This window comes from Eucyclogobius newberryi, unplaced genomic scaffold (assembly GCF_026437365.1).
Source record: "Eucyclogobius newberryi isolate DKJ021-1_F unplaced genomic scaffold, fEucNew1.0.hap1 SCAF_3, whole genome shotgun sequence".
Lineage (NCBI taxonomy): Eukaryota > Metazoa > Chordata > Actinopteri > Gobiiformes > Gobiidae > Eucyclogobius > Eucyclogobius newberryi.
In genome coordinates, this window is record NW_027315945.1 from 28,306,135 (window position 1) to 28,324,070 (window position 17,936).

Genomic DNA, 17,936 nt, shown 5'->3' on the forward strand with positions numbered 1-17,936 from the left:
TTTATCACAAAAACGTGGAGCAACCAGATAAGAAGTGGTTTCAGGCCGCGCAGGGCCCACGACACGAGAGGCTGTGCGTGTGAGTGACCTGCAGAAAGGTGACATTGATGACGGGCGTGACGGAGCAGGAGGTGCTATAAAAGACTGGACTTCAGACGTGTCCTGTTCCCCAAATTGTGTTTGAATGTGAGAGAGGCCGGACGTCAGCCAAAATTTCGGGGCGGAAGAAGGAACGAGTGGTCTGGACCTCCATTGATTTAGGAGAGCCGAATAAACCAGCAACCATGTCGAAAAAGGTAGATATTTTGTGCATAGATTCATCATAATTCAGCAATTCATCAGAAATCAGAAATGTGTTCAAATCAAATCTGCTAGTTTTTTTTAATCTGCTCATTTTTCAGCATTTAAGTATTTTCCTTTTTTTTAATCATAATTCACAATACTTGATCATTTTTATGTTAGTTGGGTTTGAGAACAATTAATGGGTGGGACTGGCCACGGACTAACGCTTTATTGGTAAAACATTAGAAAAAATATATTAACCTTGAACAATTTTGATATTTCAGATTCGCTCTTTTCTAGTTTATGTATTTATTTATTTGTTTCTTTATTCATTCATTCATTTCATTCATTTATTTATTATTTTTTGTGAAGATTAATTAGCCTTTTTTTTTACCTGCAGGATACATACGACATGTTTGAGATGGATGAGGACATGGATAAGAAAAAGAAGAAGAAAATGAAGAAAAAGGAGAAACTGGAAGGCATGAAGAAAGAAATGGACATTGTAAGAGATTTTATTTTTTTCAATGGTCGAATAATAAAACAAATAAAAATGATGGATAAGGTCACATATACATAACTTGGTTTTGTGACTATTTACTTTTTTCTTTTAGGATGACCATCAAATTACAATTGAAGAGCTGGAAATGAGGTACAACACAAGCGTTACGAAGGTAAAACTCTTTTGTATTTGTTTTTAAATTGATTTTTTTTTCATTTTCTCAATAAAAAAATCAAGCATCCAAAGCAAACTAAACAAAAGCAACATTCGGTGCAGCAGCGTAGGTGTGTGGACTCAATGTTAATTCATTTGATCTCATTTGTTTGTACATCTGTCCTTTCAGGTCTAAACCAAAAAAAATAACTGAACCTTGTGATTGTTTCTTTGCGTATAGGGCCTGACTACAGCGTTTGCAGATCAGGTGTTGGAGCGGGACGGTCCCAATGAGCTGAAGCCCCCCAAAGGCACTCCGGAGTACGTGAAGTTCGCCCGGCAGCTGGCTGGGGGTCTGCAGTGTCTGATGTGGGTGGCAGCCGTCATCTGTTTCATCGCCTTTGGGATCGAACTTGCAAGAGGAAATCTGACCAGCTTTGACAACGTGAGCTCGTCTTTCTCACTCAGTTTTACATCAACAGCATTTCTAACATTTCTAACCACCTCAGATGATACAAAAAGAGGGACAAGTTGTCAGAGTTTAAGCTTGTAGATAATAATCGCAGTAACACCATACGAGCTTCAGCTTTCTATTATACACAACATTTCCACATTCAGAAGACAATTAATTTATTTAATAATTATTTAGTTTTAAATTGTTAATTTCTATGGCGTTGGCAACAGTCCCAATTTTTCATAATTCTAAAAACCATTGATAGTAAAGAAAGTCAGTACTGTACACCAAAAAGTCTTGTTGTTCATGTAAATATCCCATTTTATTGAGTTTATGACTGTGACATGACTGAAAAGGTGGGACAAACAAAATAGGGACATGTTTATGTAATCCCTCAATCATCCAGTCGTCCACTCTGGGTTTTTATGTTTTTGTTGTTGTTTTTAGGTCCAATTATGACTTAGTTAAGCGGGATACAACCATGGTAAATATTGTGAATTTTAAGCAGCCATTTGGAGGAAAATATTTGAACATTCCTGGTAGGTTTAAAGTATATTGGTGATTTAGAAATTTGGATCTCCGTACAGAACAACAATCCATAAATCACCAATCAAGGCGCATGTTTTTCTTGCAGTTAAAACATGAATTTAATAAAATAAAGGTGTTGTAATATATTTTAAGTATTGGGGAGTTAACTATTGGATAAATTACACAAGCTTTCGCACTGAACACCTTGAAAAACAGCTCAATGACTGTTTTCCCTCAGTACTTATCATGTAACTCGTCTTTGATACGCTATATAAAACCAAAGTATTATTAATGTGTACAGTATGGAATTACCTTTTCCTATGTTTCCTCTGCTCATGTCCAGTCAGTAAGCAAGATATCATCAAAAAATAGGCGAGATCATATTGCAAACCTAAACCTTATAATTAATTACTAACCAACTAACCTGTCCTAAATGTTACCTGTTCCTTAAACAGTTGTATTTGGCCATAACTCTTATCGCTGTCGTGGTTGTGACCGGCTGCTTCGGCTACTACCAAGAGTTCAAAAGCACAAACATCATCGCCAGCTTCAAAAATCTAGTGCCACAGGTTTGTTCTTATCGCGCACTCTTCATGCTCGCCGCGCTTAATTGAACGTGACTGCGCTTAACTTTAAATGTCGAAAACGAATGCAGCAAGCCGTGGTGATCCGCAATGGCCAGAAGAACCAGATCAACGCAAACCAGCTGGTGGTGGGAGACTTGGTGGAGATCAAAGGTGGAGACCGGGTTCCTGCTGACATCAGAATCATCACTGCTCAAGCCTGCAAGGTGCGTCCATTATGAACAGAACCCAAAGAGTTATTACACTGTTATATATCATTAAACAAGCAGCGTCAGATAAACTTACTGCTTGAACTCGTCTGTTTTTGATCCGTGCCAAGGTGGACAACTCTTCTTTGACTGGAGAGTCCGAACCACAGACCAAGAGTCCAGACTGTACTCACGAAAACCCGCTGGAGACCCGGAACATCGCCTTCTTCTCCACAACCTGTCTAGAAGGTACGATGTAGAGATTAAGGCGAGACAATACGGGCATTTTCTTCTCTCATCATGAAACGCTCATGTGCTTATAACAGAGTTGTCCTAAAGTCGTTTTATTATTTCATTTAATCGACTCGCATCCATAGATTTATGTGGGAATTTTGAGGGATTTGTTGATACCTAATTCCGACTGAGATTTATTCAAGTTTTTTTGCCTGATTTTTAAAGAAAATGAGGCAAAATTTGAATGTGTGAATCTTTTAATGTACATTTTCGGTAAGAGCTATTTTACTCAAATATCTGTAAATGTTTCTAATCTAACATGTACAGCACAGAATTTAAACCTGAATCTATACTTTTGTCAGATTCTTCATTTGTACCTAAAATGCATATGTGAATGCCTAAATTGAAGGTTCTCATTGCTCTCTTGCAGTGTCTCGCCTTCATATTAGAAAAATGAAGACACAAAGACGTTTTATGCTTGTAATGTGTCATATTGTGCTCAGGTGTTGCCACCGGTGTCATCATCAACACTGGCGACCGCACTATCATCGGCCGGATTGCCACTCTGGCCAGCGGAGTGGGAAATGAGAAAACGCCAATCGCCATAGAAATCGAACACTTTGTTGACATCATCGCTGGACTCGCCATCTTCTTTGGCTTTACTTTCTTTGTCGTGGCCATGTTCATCGGCTATGCTTTCCTGGAGGCCATGATCTTTTTCATGGCTATTGTGGTGGCGTATGTGCCAGAGGGACTGCTGGCTACTGTCACGGTGAGTAAGATAAGATAAGATAAGATATTCCTTTATTGTCCCACATGGGGAAATTTCATTGATGCAACGCCGGTAGATACAGAGGTAGAGGTAGGAGTAAAGCACTTTATTTACTGTTTTCTGAGACATTTTCATTCAAAGCCGTCACTCGCTTGAACAATGCACTTTAACTATTAGGATCTAGTACTTACTTTTTTTTTAAATCATATTTACTTGTGTCAACACTTGTCATGGTTCTTCTTGTGTTTTGTAACTTATGTCCATTGTTGTGGACATAAGTTGTTGTGCACTTTGAGCTTTTCTGCACATAATGTTTTTTGGCAAATAAAACTAAACTGAACTAAATTAGAAATAACCCACTGATTACACTCGCATTTGATCAAACGTGGCAGTACTTGAAAAAGAAAAACTATAAACCCACTGATTTCTCCACAGGTTTGCTTGTCACTAACGGCTAAACGTTTGGCCCGGAAGAACTGTGTCGTCAAAAACTTAGAAGCCGTGGAGACGCTTGGTTAGTACCAGGACGTTTTTACTGACAATGCTCCTTTCACGTTATTATAGTTACAAATCTCTGTTATGTCCAGGCTCCACGTCCGTGATCTGCTCGGATAAGACCGGCACCCTGACCCAGAACAGGATGACTGTGGCCCATCTGTGGTTCGACAATCATATCCACGCCGCCGACACCACCGAGGATCAATCAGGTGCAGTTACTGAGAATATCCACATGCGCCTTCACATTTAGCAATTTGATATCATCATGGTTTCAGATTCCAAACTTGTGAACGGCAAATGTTCAACTTTATCACTATTATTGGTTGGGGATTTGTCTTTTTTACAGAGATATTAACCGTAAACCTGAAATCTGACAAGTCAAACAGCAAATTCTACTGGTGAATTCGGACTATAGTGTTGTCACGATGCAAACATTTTCAACTGGGTTTTGATACTAAAGAAAAGGCTTGAAACCAATATTGATATCACAATGATGATAAAAAAACACAATGATGATAAAAAAAAAAAAACACAGTGATGATAAAAAACCCAATTTTTAAGACTCTTGGCTTTCATTTTCTACACAAAATAATAGTACTTTCTTTATGAGGATTATCTTATTTTATCTTATGCTCCCCTGTGGTGTAATAGTAGTTCTGATAAAGCTAAATATTACTCTAAAACTGTTCAGGAAATGTACAATTTTCTCTTATTTGCATGTTGTTTTAGTAGACACTTGCTCAAATGAGGATCTAGTTTCAAAACTAGCTTTATTATCATTTAATATCTGACTTTTGACAAGCCTAATTATGACCTTTCCTTTGAACTAGAAGTGTTCAAATGTGAGGTGAACACAACCTATAGGGAAAGCAGGTAGATCGTGTGAGATAACCAGGTTTATAGGGGATTGTGAGGTACATACACTTTTGTGACGTTTTGCTGATCTTTGCTTATTCCCTTTTGTCAATCATCTGATAAAAAAAGAAGCTCCTGGGCATGTGAAGCAAAGGGAAAACTTTGAATTATAACACTTATATTTCCAGTCAAATCAGCCAATGTGGAAAGAATCAAGATTAACGTTTACTACAAACACACACCCAAAATAAGAAATTAAAATTAATAGGCTTTTTAAATGATTACATCTCCTTTTTAGGCTTTAACTTTGAAATGGGAATCGTCAAGACACAACAAATGCTCAATCTACTGTTTATCAGACAATATTTCCCAATTGGAGCATATCAGACAACAGAAGCCATTACCACAGGGTGTCAGCTTCACAAGAGACCGCTTTATATTATACAAAGGATTCAACAACAACTCCAATAAAAAAAACAGCCGTAATGATAGTTTGTTTCTCTTTCAGGTCAGTCCTTCGATCAGTCGTCAGAGACCTGGCGTTCTTTGGCCCGTGTGGCGTCGCTGTGCAACAGAGCCACATTCAGACCTGATCAGGAGGATGTGCCCATTCCAAGAGTAACACAAACACACTTTACACCTCCGTGCTGTTGTCACCGTGCTCTAACTGTCTCCCTCTGTTCGTCAAATAGAGGATTGTGGTTGGAGACGCTTCCGAAACAGCTTTACTCAAGTTCACGGAGCTCACCATCGGGAACATTGTGGAGTACCGAAACCGCTTTAAGAAAGTTGTAGAATTACCCTTTAACTCCACCAATAAATTCCAGGTGATGTGTTCAACCTTTTGCTCAAACTGTACACTTCAGATGTAGTCCGTGTTTCATCACCGTGTCTGTCTGCAGGTGTCCATCCATGAGCTGGAGGACCCATTAGACCTGCGCTATCTGCTGGTGATGAAGGGCGCACCGGAGCGAATCCTCGAACGCTGCTCCTCCATTTTGATCCGAGGCCAAGAGCTGCCCCTGGACCAGCAGTGGAAGGAGTCTTTTCAGACCGCGTACATGGACCTGGGAGGACTGGGAGAGCGAGTGTTGGGTCAGAGACACTTTCCTTTAGAGTTACAGTTACTTTGTGTATGAGTAAATACAGTTACAGTTCCCCCAAAACACATCTAAAATGTATATATTTACCAAATTATTTAGGACAATGTTCAAAAGGGGTAGTATTTAATTGTACCACCATTTTACACATCACTATAGTTTTAATCCTTTGCTTTTTATGTAAAAATAAATGTTTCAAAATCAGCTGGACAAGGTTTAAGTTGAAAGTTTTTACTTTTTTAAGCTTGTATCACTATAAATGATGGGGATTACACCAATTTTATTTTTATTTTATTTATAGTTATTATAGGGCTGGGCATTTACTCCAATTTGAATTGTCATGTCTGATCTTTTGTCATGGCCGGGTTCACTGCCAATGCTCTGTCATGTCAGTTAAAGCATTTGTTTTGGAGCAGAGTTTAGACTTTGGAGGAATAAATTGGGCTTTTTTAAATGTTAAACACCACTTATGTCTTGTGCATGTTCATGAAATCAACACTGAAAGCCATTTTAGGTCAATCAATATGAGGAAAAAAGTCTTACTATATCTTTTATCTTTTTATTGTTTTCCTTCATGAATGAGAACAACTCGAGAGAGCGTTCCTATCTTTATAAAGTTTCCATTTTCTTTCCTTTGTCCCGTGTATTCTCCGCAGGTTTCTGTCATGTCTATCTGAATGAGAAAGAGTTCCCCCGAGGCTACCGCTTCGACCCCGATGAGATGAACTTCCCGACCTCTGAACTGTGCTTCGCCGGTCTGATCTCCATGATTGACCCGCCCAGAGCCACCGTGCCCGACGCTGTGATGAAATGCAGGACGGCTGGGATCAGGGTAATGCCATTTTACTGTCCCGCGGTGGACAGAGCAGCTAAAACATTTTCTCAACTCACGGGACTCTTAAATTGTACCACTTTAATAAAGAATGAACAAATACTTAATTCAGAATGAACACATATTTTATTAAGAATGATTCAAATGCATAATAAAGGCTTTATAAAGGAGTTAGGGAATTCATTAAGTTTTCACTAAACCTTAATAATGTATTTGTTCATTGTTCATCTTTGTTCATGCATTATTAAGGCTATTACAAGTGTAGTTATACAGTTTTACCACATAATATGACTCAAGTATATTTGTTTTATGATTCGGTGTTAATCAAATCTGATATTATTATGCACAGAATCTAGTATTTTCAAAGCAGAGCCCAAAATCTGAAAGTAAGGTACACAAAATGCAATTGTTAAAATAGTTTAGCGTTGTTAAATAGTTTTCTTTTTTACTTCACACATATCAATGATAGAATTAAATTGCGGCTAGTCGGAGGCATAATTGTTTCTACAGGAAGTGACAGGTGTTTACTTTTTGTACTTTGCCTTTTTAAAAATTCAAAATCGGTTCACAAATGTTGCCTGAAAAGTGTAGGTTTTTGCCTCACTGGGCCATTGGTGCAGATATAGGGCTTTTGGAATGCTTTCCCTGACTTTACACAGACTTTCACTGGCAAAAATCTTCATCAAAATAAGCACTAAAAGATCAAAAACACACAAAAACTGAATCAATATTTAGAGAAGCGCTATCACTATTCACAGGGAAAAACACTTACGAGTAATATTTCAGTTGACCGTGTCCAACTGTTAGAACATCATCAGCATCACTGTATCACAAGCTAATGTCACTATGTCTACATTTTCAGGTTGTCATGGTTACTGGAGATCACCCAATTACAGCTCGGGCAATCGCAGCCAATGTCGGCATCATCACGGAAGGCAGTGAGACCGTGGAAGACATCGCTCAGAGGAAACGCATACCAGTCGAACAAGTCAACAGGAGGTCGGCCTGTTCAGTCTATAGTTTATTAAAGCCCATGTTTGTTTATTTTTATTACTTTGGTGGGATAAAACCCATGGTAAATATTTATCATAGTTTTACATCTGTCAAGTGGTAGTTTGTGAAGAAATTTATGGGGGGAAAAAAGTTGAAATTTACAGGAAGTAGAGCTGGGTCAGAAAACAGAATCCCTCTGTGATGTCATCAAAATGCGACAGAATTTTCAGATAATTTAAAAAATCATTTAACAAAATAAAGGTGTTATCAGTTATTATTCTCTGTCTAGTCATAGGTATTTTGTAACTGATATGGATTTTGGGCCTTGTTTACAGTATGGTTGCTAGGTAACAGGTTACATCTGCTGCTACCAACCAGGACGTATAATTATAAACTTCACAAACATGGTCAAACTGAGGAAAAATAGGCACATTTGTTTCTAAAATCTTGAATATAATCATGTTCACTATGTTTCAGTTTTATAAGCACTTTGAGCGTTGTGAAAAAGGAACTAGGAGTGACAACAATCACAGTTTTGATTTGATCAGTTCATGAACACTTAATAACAGGTTACTTCCTTAAGATAGTAGTTCAGTTCAGGACATAAAAACACTGACCTACACAAAAGAGGAAAAATGACATTTGAAAGGTTCTATCAAAGTAGCTCATTTCCATCTGCCGTCTCTGGACAGGTTGATGTCAAAAAGGTTTAGATGTAGTGTAAGTATGCAATCCTCATCCAGTCAGCCATCTATAATATAGTATAATATAGTTTAATATAGTATCATACAGATATCTGCTGTGTTTGTCTCACTCAGAGCTCAAACAGATGGGACGAGTGGGTGAGGAAAATAGTTCGGCTCAAACTAAGAATGACTGAATCACAATATGAGACCACATTGCATTGTCATCAGCCTTTAAACTGTTCAGTATGTGTTTCGATGCAGGGAGGCCCGAGCTTGTGTGATCAGTGGAGGTCAGCTGAAAGACATGAGCAGCGAAGAGTTGGACGACGCCCTCAGAAACCATCCGGAAATGGTGTTTGCCAGAACGTCTCCTCAGCAGAAGCTCATCATAGTGGAGAGCTGCCAGCGCCTGGTACGTGGCAAAACATAGTGATGTGTGGTCTAACTTCTCCAAAAACAAAATGGACAAAGCCTAGTTCATATTTTAACTGTCCATGTTTTGTTTTTTGTTTTTTATTGTAGATTAGTGATTAGATTAAGGCCATTAGTGAATGATGCTACAATTACTCATTACAGAACTTCAAATCACTGCTTCAAACTAATACTGTGTTTAATGTCATTTTTGTCTTTTCTTGTGTCTAGTGTCGTTGTGCTTCCAAAAAACACTATATATATTTTATTCACATTTATTTTATTGACCTGGAAATTGAGTTCATCACATCACAGCTTCATCACACTTTTTATTTTATTTTTAGTTTATATTTGTTTAGACTTTCTCCGGTCTTTGAGGCGTCTCTCGGCTTTCCGGGTACTCTTTTTATATACAAGTTATGTACAATTTGCAGTTATTTTTCAGGGTACTTTCAGTTTTTGGTACGCTCCTTTGGGTCATCTGCAAGACTCGTCAGTAAAGTTTTTTAAAAGACATTCTAGTGCAGGACAATGTCTCTAAAATCCATTACATTGCAAAAGACTAGATTCCCTCAACGCTGGAAATATGCAAAAACACGTTTATTTCGCCTTTGACTCCCAAAGGGCTCCATCGTCGCCGTGACAGGAGATGGTGTGAACGACTCTCCGGCTCTGAAGAAAGCGGACATTGGCGTTGCTATGGGCATCGCCGGCTCGGACGCGGCCAAGAACGCGGCCGACATGATCCTTCTCGATGACAACTTTGCGTCCATCGTGACGGGAGTGGAGCAGGGTAAGAGTGACGGTGACACGAGTGATACATGCGTTTGGCTCAAGTTCTATAAACACGTCTCTTTAGGGCGTCTCATCTTTGACAACCTGAAGAAGTCCATTGCGTACACTTTGACCAAAAACATCCCCGAGCTGACTCCGTATCTCATCTACATCACTGTGAGCGTGCCTCTGCCTCTGGGCTGCATCACCATCCTCTTCATCGAACTGGCCACTGACATCGTGAGTCCGTTATCTTATCTCACATAGTTCTAAGCAACAGCGGGTCCTATGATCAGCTTAACCGTGCTGTCATACACTGCTGAGGACACGTCATATCATAGACAGAGTTACTGCAAACTGGTTTTAGTTTCGGGATCTGGTAACTTAAAGTGAGGAGCGCATTCGGCCTACTCATTGGATAATTAGTTTCAGAAGCAAAATAGATTGTGTTATTGTGTTTTTTTGTTGTAATCTGATTTAAACACATTTACTTCCTGTATGAGATGACACAGATGCATCATGATAAATATGCAACAATCCAATGTACTGGGCTACATTTAATATCAATTATAGTAAGATAATTGACCTGAAAAGTTTGAATCCCCGCTGATACAAATAGGTGACTTGCCCTTTCCTGTCTTGGCGTTTACAATAAATCATTGCAAAAAGGACGTTCCGAGAAGCACTGCGCGGGTACTTTTATAATTTGAAAATTCACGTTGGTGCGTATGATTTTCATATTTAATTGCCAAGATGGAATAAAGGCGTTTTAACTTTTATGTTTGTGTTGCCTTTGTGTCTAACGCTCTACAAGATTTTACTGCAGACAAACACTTCAATATTTCAAAATGATTATCACATGCCACATGGAGTTCACGTGTGCTCGCTCTGTTGTAGTTTGACCATGAGTGTGCTGTATATAACGCAGTACGGTATCTAGTGTTTGTCTTATTTTTGTCTACTCCATTGTTTAGCTTCGTTTTTGGGTTAGGGTTTCTCAAATGGCTTTTGTTTGTAAAAAGTGTGTTATTTACTCGGTTACAGTTCCCCTCTGTGTCTCTGGCCTATGAGAAAGCTGAGAGCGACATCATGCACCTGAAGCCCCGAAACCCTCGTCGAGACCGTCTGGTAAACGAGGCCCTGGCCGTCTACTCCTACTTTCAGATTGGTGAGTTATTCAATTAAATTCATTTTCAGATGAATTTACTAGTTGGGCTCATTTGACTTACACCAAGATGTTTTTTGTTGTCACCAAGGTGGTTAGAAAGACATTTACCCCATTGTGATATTTATTTTCTTATCTGAAGCTATATTATCATGAAACCAGTCTGAAATGTCACAATGTCAAGTTCAAAGGAGCAATTACATCAAAGACTAGGTTAGTGTTTGACTTTCACGTGAAGCACTTTGGTCGGTTGAAGTGGTTTTAAACTTATAAATGAACTTGAATCTAATTGAACTGAATTGTCCAAACAACTCAAACCTAGATTAATGTCAAGTCATTTTAATTTAACCCATGCAAGGTCTTCATTTTTAGCAGTTTTCATGAATGGCATTTTAGTGTAAAACAATATCAGTGTTTGGAAGTAACTAAATACATAATCAGAACGCTAACTTTGTGTAACTATTTTCTGGTACAATTACTCCGCCTACTAGTACTATTTACTGTATTTGGTGATATTCAGAGTACAGTTACTTTCATAAAATCAAAGAAATACATTGCAGTATTTGATCCTGCAGTTGTATTAGTGAGAAGAATAGAAAATGCTGCTGTTGTGGTGAGTCCAAGTGCTATTTTTATTTCTCTGTAATTAGTGATAAATAAATGAACAAAGGGTGCCACAAACATAAAGTTGTTTTGATTATGTATAACACTAGTATCCAAACCAGATACTCGTTTGAGGACGTGTCGATACAAAAAAATCAAAAACAAGACAAAGTTTTAACCTTTCCTGAACAGTTTAAGATCTTGAGCTTTATCCAAACTATTATGAGACCACATGGTATGATAAAAAAAGAAGGACTGCACAATATAGAGCAAAAATATCAATATCACAATATTAACCGACACAATAAACGTTATTGCAAGAAAAGAAATTCATCGCAACAGAAAGTTATTTATCTGATAGAAATGTACTGATAGAAGTATTTTAAAAATTAAGATTATAGTCAAAGTTTTTCTAATTTAGCCTTGTTTTGGTCTTATAGTTCTCATAGGTTTTCTTGACACAGCTAGACTAGTAAATGAAAACATAATTAAATTGAACTTGTGTCAATCAAATATTGCATCTTTTAGTGTTGAAAAAGTCTATTGTCTAAAACAAAAGAGATTTTTTTTTCATCCTTGTGGATCAAACCTATTCCTTCCATCATGACAACACTACTCCTATGTTAAGTTTTTACACTATAATATTATAATGGAATATGCTAAGTGAAAGTACTCTGTGATTGGACGGAATGGAATATGTCACAAAATACATTCAGTATTCTGTAACTAGATGTATTTTCCAAGTATTCTTTCCATTACTGTGCGTTATTCCTGAATGCCCTCTGCCCTCTGCTTTGTTTTAGGCGCCATCCAGTCCTATGCAGGGTTCACAGACTACTTCGCAGCCATGGCGCAGGAGGGCTGGTACCCGCTCTTGTGTGTGGGTCTGCGCTCACAGTGGGAGGACGTTCAACTCCAGGATTTACAGGACAGTTATGGACAAGAGTGGGTGAGTGCAATAACCTAAGACGAAGACCAAAATGCTCAAACCAGGGCGGCTCCATACAATACAAACAATACAATACAATACAATACAATAACAACACAATACAATACAATACATCCATCCATCCATCTTCTGCCGCTTTATCCGGGGCCGGGTCGCGGGGGCAGCAGTCTGAGCAGGGACTCCCAGACCTCCTTCTCCCCAGACACTTCCTCTAACTCCTCCGGGGGGATCCCGAGGCGTTCCCAGGCCAGCCGAGAGACATAGTCTCTCGAGCGTGTCCTGGGTCTTCCCCGGGGCCTCTTCCCGGTGGGACATGCCTGAAACACCTCCCGAGGGAGGCGCCCAGGAGGCATCCGGAACAGATGCCCGAGCCACCTCAGCTGGCTCCTTTCGACATGGAGGAGCAGCGGCTCTACTCCGAGCTCCCCCCGTGTGGCCGAGCTCCTCACCTTATCTCTAAGGGAGCGCCCAGCTACACGGCGGAGGAAACTCATTTCGACCGCTTGTATCCGCGATCTTGTTCTTTCGGTCACTACCCAAAGCTCATGACCATAGGTGAGGGTAGGAACGTAGACCGACCGGTAAATTGAGAGCTTTGCCTTTCGGCTCAGCTCCCTCTTCACCACAACGGTCCGATGCAGCGACTGCATCACTGCAGCCGCTGCACCGATCCGCTTGTCGATCTCACGCTCCATCCTTCCCTCACTCGTGAACAAGACCCCGAGATACTTGAACTCCTCCACTTGGGGCAAGGACACCCCACCCACCTGGAGAGGGCAAGCCACCTTTTTCCGGTCGAGAACCATGGCCTCGGATTTGGAGGTGCTGATTCTCATCCCAGCCGCTTCACACTCGGCTGCAAACTGTCCCAGTGCATGTTGCAGGTCCGGGTTTGATGGAGCCATCAGGACAACATCGTCTGCAAACAGCAGAGATGAGATCCTGTGGTCCCCAAACCAGACACCCTCCGACCCCTGACTGCGCCTAGAAATTCTGTCCATAAAAATTATGAACAGAACCGGTGACAAAGGGCAGCCCTGGCAGAGTCCAACATGCACTGGGAACAGGTCTGACTTACTGCCGGCAATGCGAACACAGCTCCTGCTCCGGTCATACAGGGACCGGACAGCCCTGAGCAAAGGGCCCCGGACCCCGTACTCCCGGAGCACCCCCCAAAGGACACCCCGAGGGACACGGTCGAAAGCCTTCTCCAGATCCACAAAGCACATGTGGACTGGTTGGGCAAACTCCCATGAGCCCTCGAGCACCCGATGGAGGGTATAGAGCTGGTCCAGTGTTCCACGACCGGGACGAAAACCACTCTGCTCCTCCTGAATCTGAGGTTCGACTATCGGTCGGATTCTCCTCTCCAGTACCTTGGAATAGACCTTACCCGGGAGGCTGAGGAGTGTGATCCCTCTGTAGTTGGAACACACCCTCCGGTCCCCCTTCTTGAACAGAGGGACCACCACCCCGGTCTGCCAGTCCAGAGGCACGGTCCCCGAACGCCACGCGATGTTGCAGAGACGTGTCAACCAAGACAGTCCTACAACATCCAGATACTTTAGGTACTCAGGGCGGATCTCATCCACCCCCGGAGCCCTGCCACCGAGGAGTTTGTGAACAACCTCAGTGACTTCAGCTTGGGTGATGGATGAGCCAGCCTCCGAGTCCCCGGTCTCTACTTCCTCTTCGGAAGACGTGACTGAGGGATTAAGGAGATCCTCAAAGTATTCCTTCCACCGTCCGACGACATCCCCAGTCGAGGTCAGCAGGCCTCCACCCGCACCGTAAACGGTGTTGGTGAGACACTACTTCCCCCTCCTGAGGCGCCGGACTGTTTGCCAGAATTTCTTTGGTGCCGACCGATAGTCCTCCTCCGTGGCCTCCCCGAACTCCTCCCAGGCCCGGGTTTTTGCCTCTGCGACAGCACGAGCCGCGGCTCGCTTGGCCTGCCGATACCCGTCGATGACCTCCGGAGACCTACAAGCCAGAGTGGCCTGATAGGCCTCCTTCTTCAGTCTGACGGCCTCCCTTACTTCAGGTGTCCACCACCGGGTTCGGGGGTTGCCGCCACGACAGGCACCGGAGACCTTGCGACCACAGCTCCGAGCAGCCGCATCAACAATGGAGGCGGAGAACATGGTCCACTCGGACTCAATGTCCCCAGCCTCCCCCGGGACATGGGAGAAGCTCTCCCGGAGGTGCGAGTTGAATACCCTACTGACAGAGGGCTCCACTAGACGTTCCCAACAGACCCTCACAATGCGCTTGGGTCTGCCAAGTCTGTCCGGCTTCCTCCTCCGCCAGCGGATCCAACTCACCACCAGGTGGTGATCGGTTGACAACTCTGCCCCTCTCTTCACCCGAGTGTCCAAGACACGCGGCCGGAGGTCTGATGACACGACAACAAAGTCGATCATTGACCTCCGGCCTAGGGTGTCCTGGTGCCATGTGCACTGATGAACACCCTTGTGCTTGAACATGGTGTTCGTTATGGACAATCCGTGGCTAGCACAGAAGTCCAATAACTGAACACCGCTCGGGTTCAGATCGGGGAAGCCGTTCTTCCCGATCACCCCTCTCCAGGTGTCACAGTCATTGCCCACGTGGGCGTTGAAGTCCCCCAGTAGAACAACGGAGTCCCCGGTCGGTGCACTGTCCAGTACTCCTCCCAAGCACTCCAAGAAGGCCCTGTACTCTGCACTGCTGTTCGGCCCGTAGGCCGCCACAACAGTGAGAGACCTGTCCCCCACCTGAAGGCGGAGGGACGCGACCCTCTCGTTCACCGGGGTAAACTCCAACACGTGGCGGCTGAGCTGAGGGGCTATCAGCAAGCCCACACCAGCCCGCCGCCTCTCCCCGCGGGCAACACCAGAGAAGTGGAGCGTCCAGCCCCTCTCAAGGAGATGGGTTCCAGAGCCCAAACTGTGCGTGGAGGTGAGGCCGACTATATCTAGTCGGTATCGCTCAACCTCCCGCACAAGCTCAGGCTCTTTCCCCCCCAGCGAGGTGACATTCCATGTCCCCAGAGTTAGTCTCTGTGTCTGGAGATCTGGTCGCCGAGGCCCCTGCCGTCGACTGCCACTCAGATCTCTCTGCACCGGCCCCTTATGGATCCTCCTGCGGGTGGTGGGCCCACGGGAGGGCGGCCCCACGTCGCTCTTTCGGGCTGTGCCCGGCCGGGCCCCGTGGGGTAAGACCCGGCCACCAGGCGCTCGCCATGGAGCACCCATCCCAGGCCTGGCTCCAGGATGGGGCCCCGGTGACGCCAATCCGGGCGACGTAAACTGCCTTGTTTGTGTTGTCATCATAGGGGGCTTCTGAACCGATCTTTGTCTGACCCGTCACCTTGGACCTGTTTGCCTTGGGAGACCCTACCAGGGGCATGAAGCCCCCGACAACATAGCTCCCGGGATCATTCGGGCACTCAAACCCCTCCACCACGTTAAGGTGTCGGTTCAAGGAGAGGCAATACAATACAATACAATACAATACAATACAATACAAAAACAACACAATACAATATAATACATTACAATAACAATACAATAACAACACAATACAATACAATACAATACAATACAATAACAACACAATACAATACAATACGATACAATACAATACAATACAATACAATACAATAACAACACAATACAATACAATACAATAACAACACAATACAATACAATACAATAACAACACAATACAATACAATACAATAACAATATTTTTAGATACACCGGTTATTTCAATTCATTTTAAGGTGCACTATGTAACTTTTCTGAAGCTCCACACTATGACTGTAGACTTAGAGTTGTCATGTACAAGTTAACACATAGTGAACAATGAAAGATTAGGCATATCTCTTGCTCGTCTCCATGGAGATTGATAAGTTTAATGCCATATTGTGGACCATTCAGGACAAAGCATCAGCATAAACATAAACAACAACACTTTTAAAAACAAATGGCTAAAAGATTAAGTGTTTCAAAATCCAAATTTAACCAAGACTAAACCATGAGTAAAACCAAACGTAAGACTAACTTGAGGACCAAAATGAGACTTTGTTGATGTTATAAAGTCAAACACATTTTAACTATAGCTGTATTTCTTTCTTGTGATATGGCTCGTTCTGTTGGGACAGATGGTGCTGCCCAAGTACAACTCACTCTCAGTTAAATGAAACCATTGTGTCCCTGTGTTTCAGACCTTCAGTCAGAGATTGTACCAGGAATACACCTGCTACACGGTGTTTTTTGTCAGTATAGAAATCTGCCAAATCTCAGACGTGCTGATCAGGAAGACTCGTCGTATCTCAGTGTTCCAGCAAGGATTCTTCAGGTACAAAAGTCATGCTCTCACACCGGCCCATTTGCTCTTGAAATGCCCATAGTCACGAGCGTAATGCAACAGGATATTTAAGATTTCTATTCATCTACAGTTGTGTGAATTGCAATCTTAATCCATCATTTTGCTTGAAAAGTTTATGGGGAAAAAAGCTGAATATATCAAGTGTAATAAGGGAGAGTCAAAGTGCTTCCTCTGCTCTGTGTAATTCAGTTTGATTAATTCATTCATTCATTTTATCTAAAGAAACAAGGTGCTTGTAACAGCCATAGTCTTCCAGCTCTGTTTGGGAAACCTTCTCTGCTACTGTCCTGGGATGCCCAATATCTTCAACTTTATGCCAATCAGGTACAGTTCACAGTCCAATTCAGTCTCATTTAAAACAATCGTATATGTAAAAATAATATGTCTTATGTCTTTGTTTCTTCTCAGGGTGCAATGGTGGTTTATCCCTGTTCCATATGGAATTTTAATCTTTGTTTATGACGAGATCAGAAAGTTAGGAGTCCGGAGACATCCAGGAAGTGAGTTTCTTTCATTCATTGGTGATATAGATATATTTTAATGTATTGTATATTTCAACACCAGTTAATCTAATGTATGTTTTTATCAGGTTGGTGGGACCAGGAGTTATACTACTGAAAAGGAAAACAACAACATTGTATGTGCAGAGGAATTCAGACCCAAAGTTAACTCCTTTATTGTTGTTACATAATAATAAATACATCAAAATGTTCAAAAAACAACATATATTAGTGTTATAATAAACATCCACAGAGTCTGACTGCACAACAGATTTATCTTATTATTGTTATGTTCAAATACAAATGCAAATGTATTTAAATATTATATAAAATAATTGCCAATTAATCTAATTATTTATGCCAAGAAAATGAGGCTGACTCTTTCAGTGCAAAAAAACTAAAAGAAAGCATGAAATGTCATACAAATCTGAAGCCAAAATGATATTAAAGGGAACAAGCGGTAAAAAATGGATGGATGGATTGATAATAAATAACTTGT

General features: G+C 41.8%; 1 protein-coding gene across 1 annotated transcript; it reads left to right on the forward strand.

Annotated features, from left to right (window-relative positions):
- Positions 1-150: 150 nt before the first annotated feature.
- On the forward strand, positions 151-17,700 carry LOC140373595 (potassium-transporting ATPase alpha chain 1). The gene is made up of 24 exons (XM_072460172.1): positions 151-296; positions 683-787; positions 897-956; positions 1,179-1,382; positions 2,375-2,488; positions 2,575-2,709; positions 2,823-2,940; positions 3,429-3,697; positions 4,133-4,211; positions 4,285-4,404; positions 5,559-5,668; positions 5,743-5,877; positions 5,953-6,145; positions 6,807-6,982; positions 7,845-7,981; positions 8,923-9,073; positions 9,697-9,865; positions 9,932-10,086; positions 10,891-11,014; positions 12,418-12,563; positions 16,774-16,907; positions 17,160-17,261; positions 17,346-17,437; positions 17,527-17,700. Exons 1-24 carry the CDS (start codon positions 285-287, stop codon positions 17,553-17,555), a joined length of 3,069 nt encoding a protein of 1,022 aa, XP_072316273.1. The 5' UTR covers positions 151-284; the 3' UTR covers positions 17,556-17,700.
- Positions 17,701-17,936: the final 236 nt, after the last annotated feature.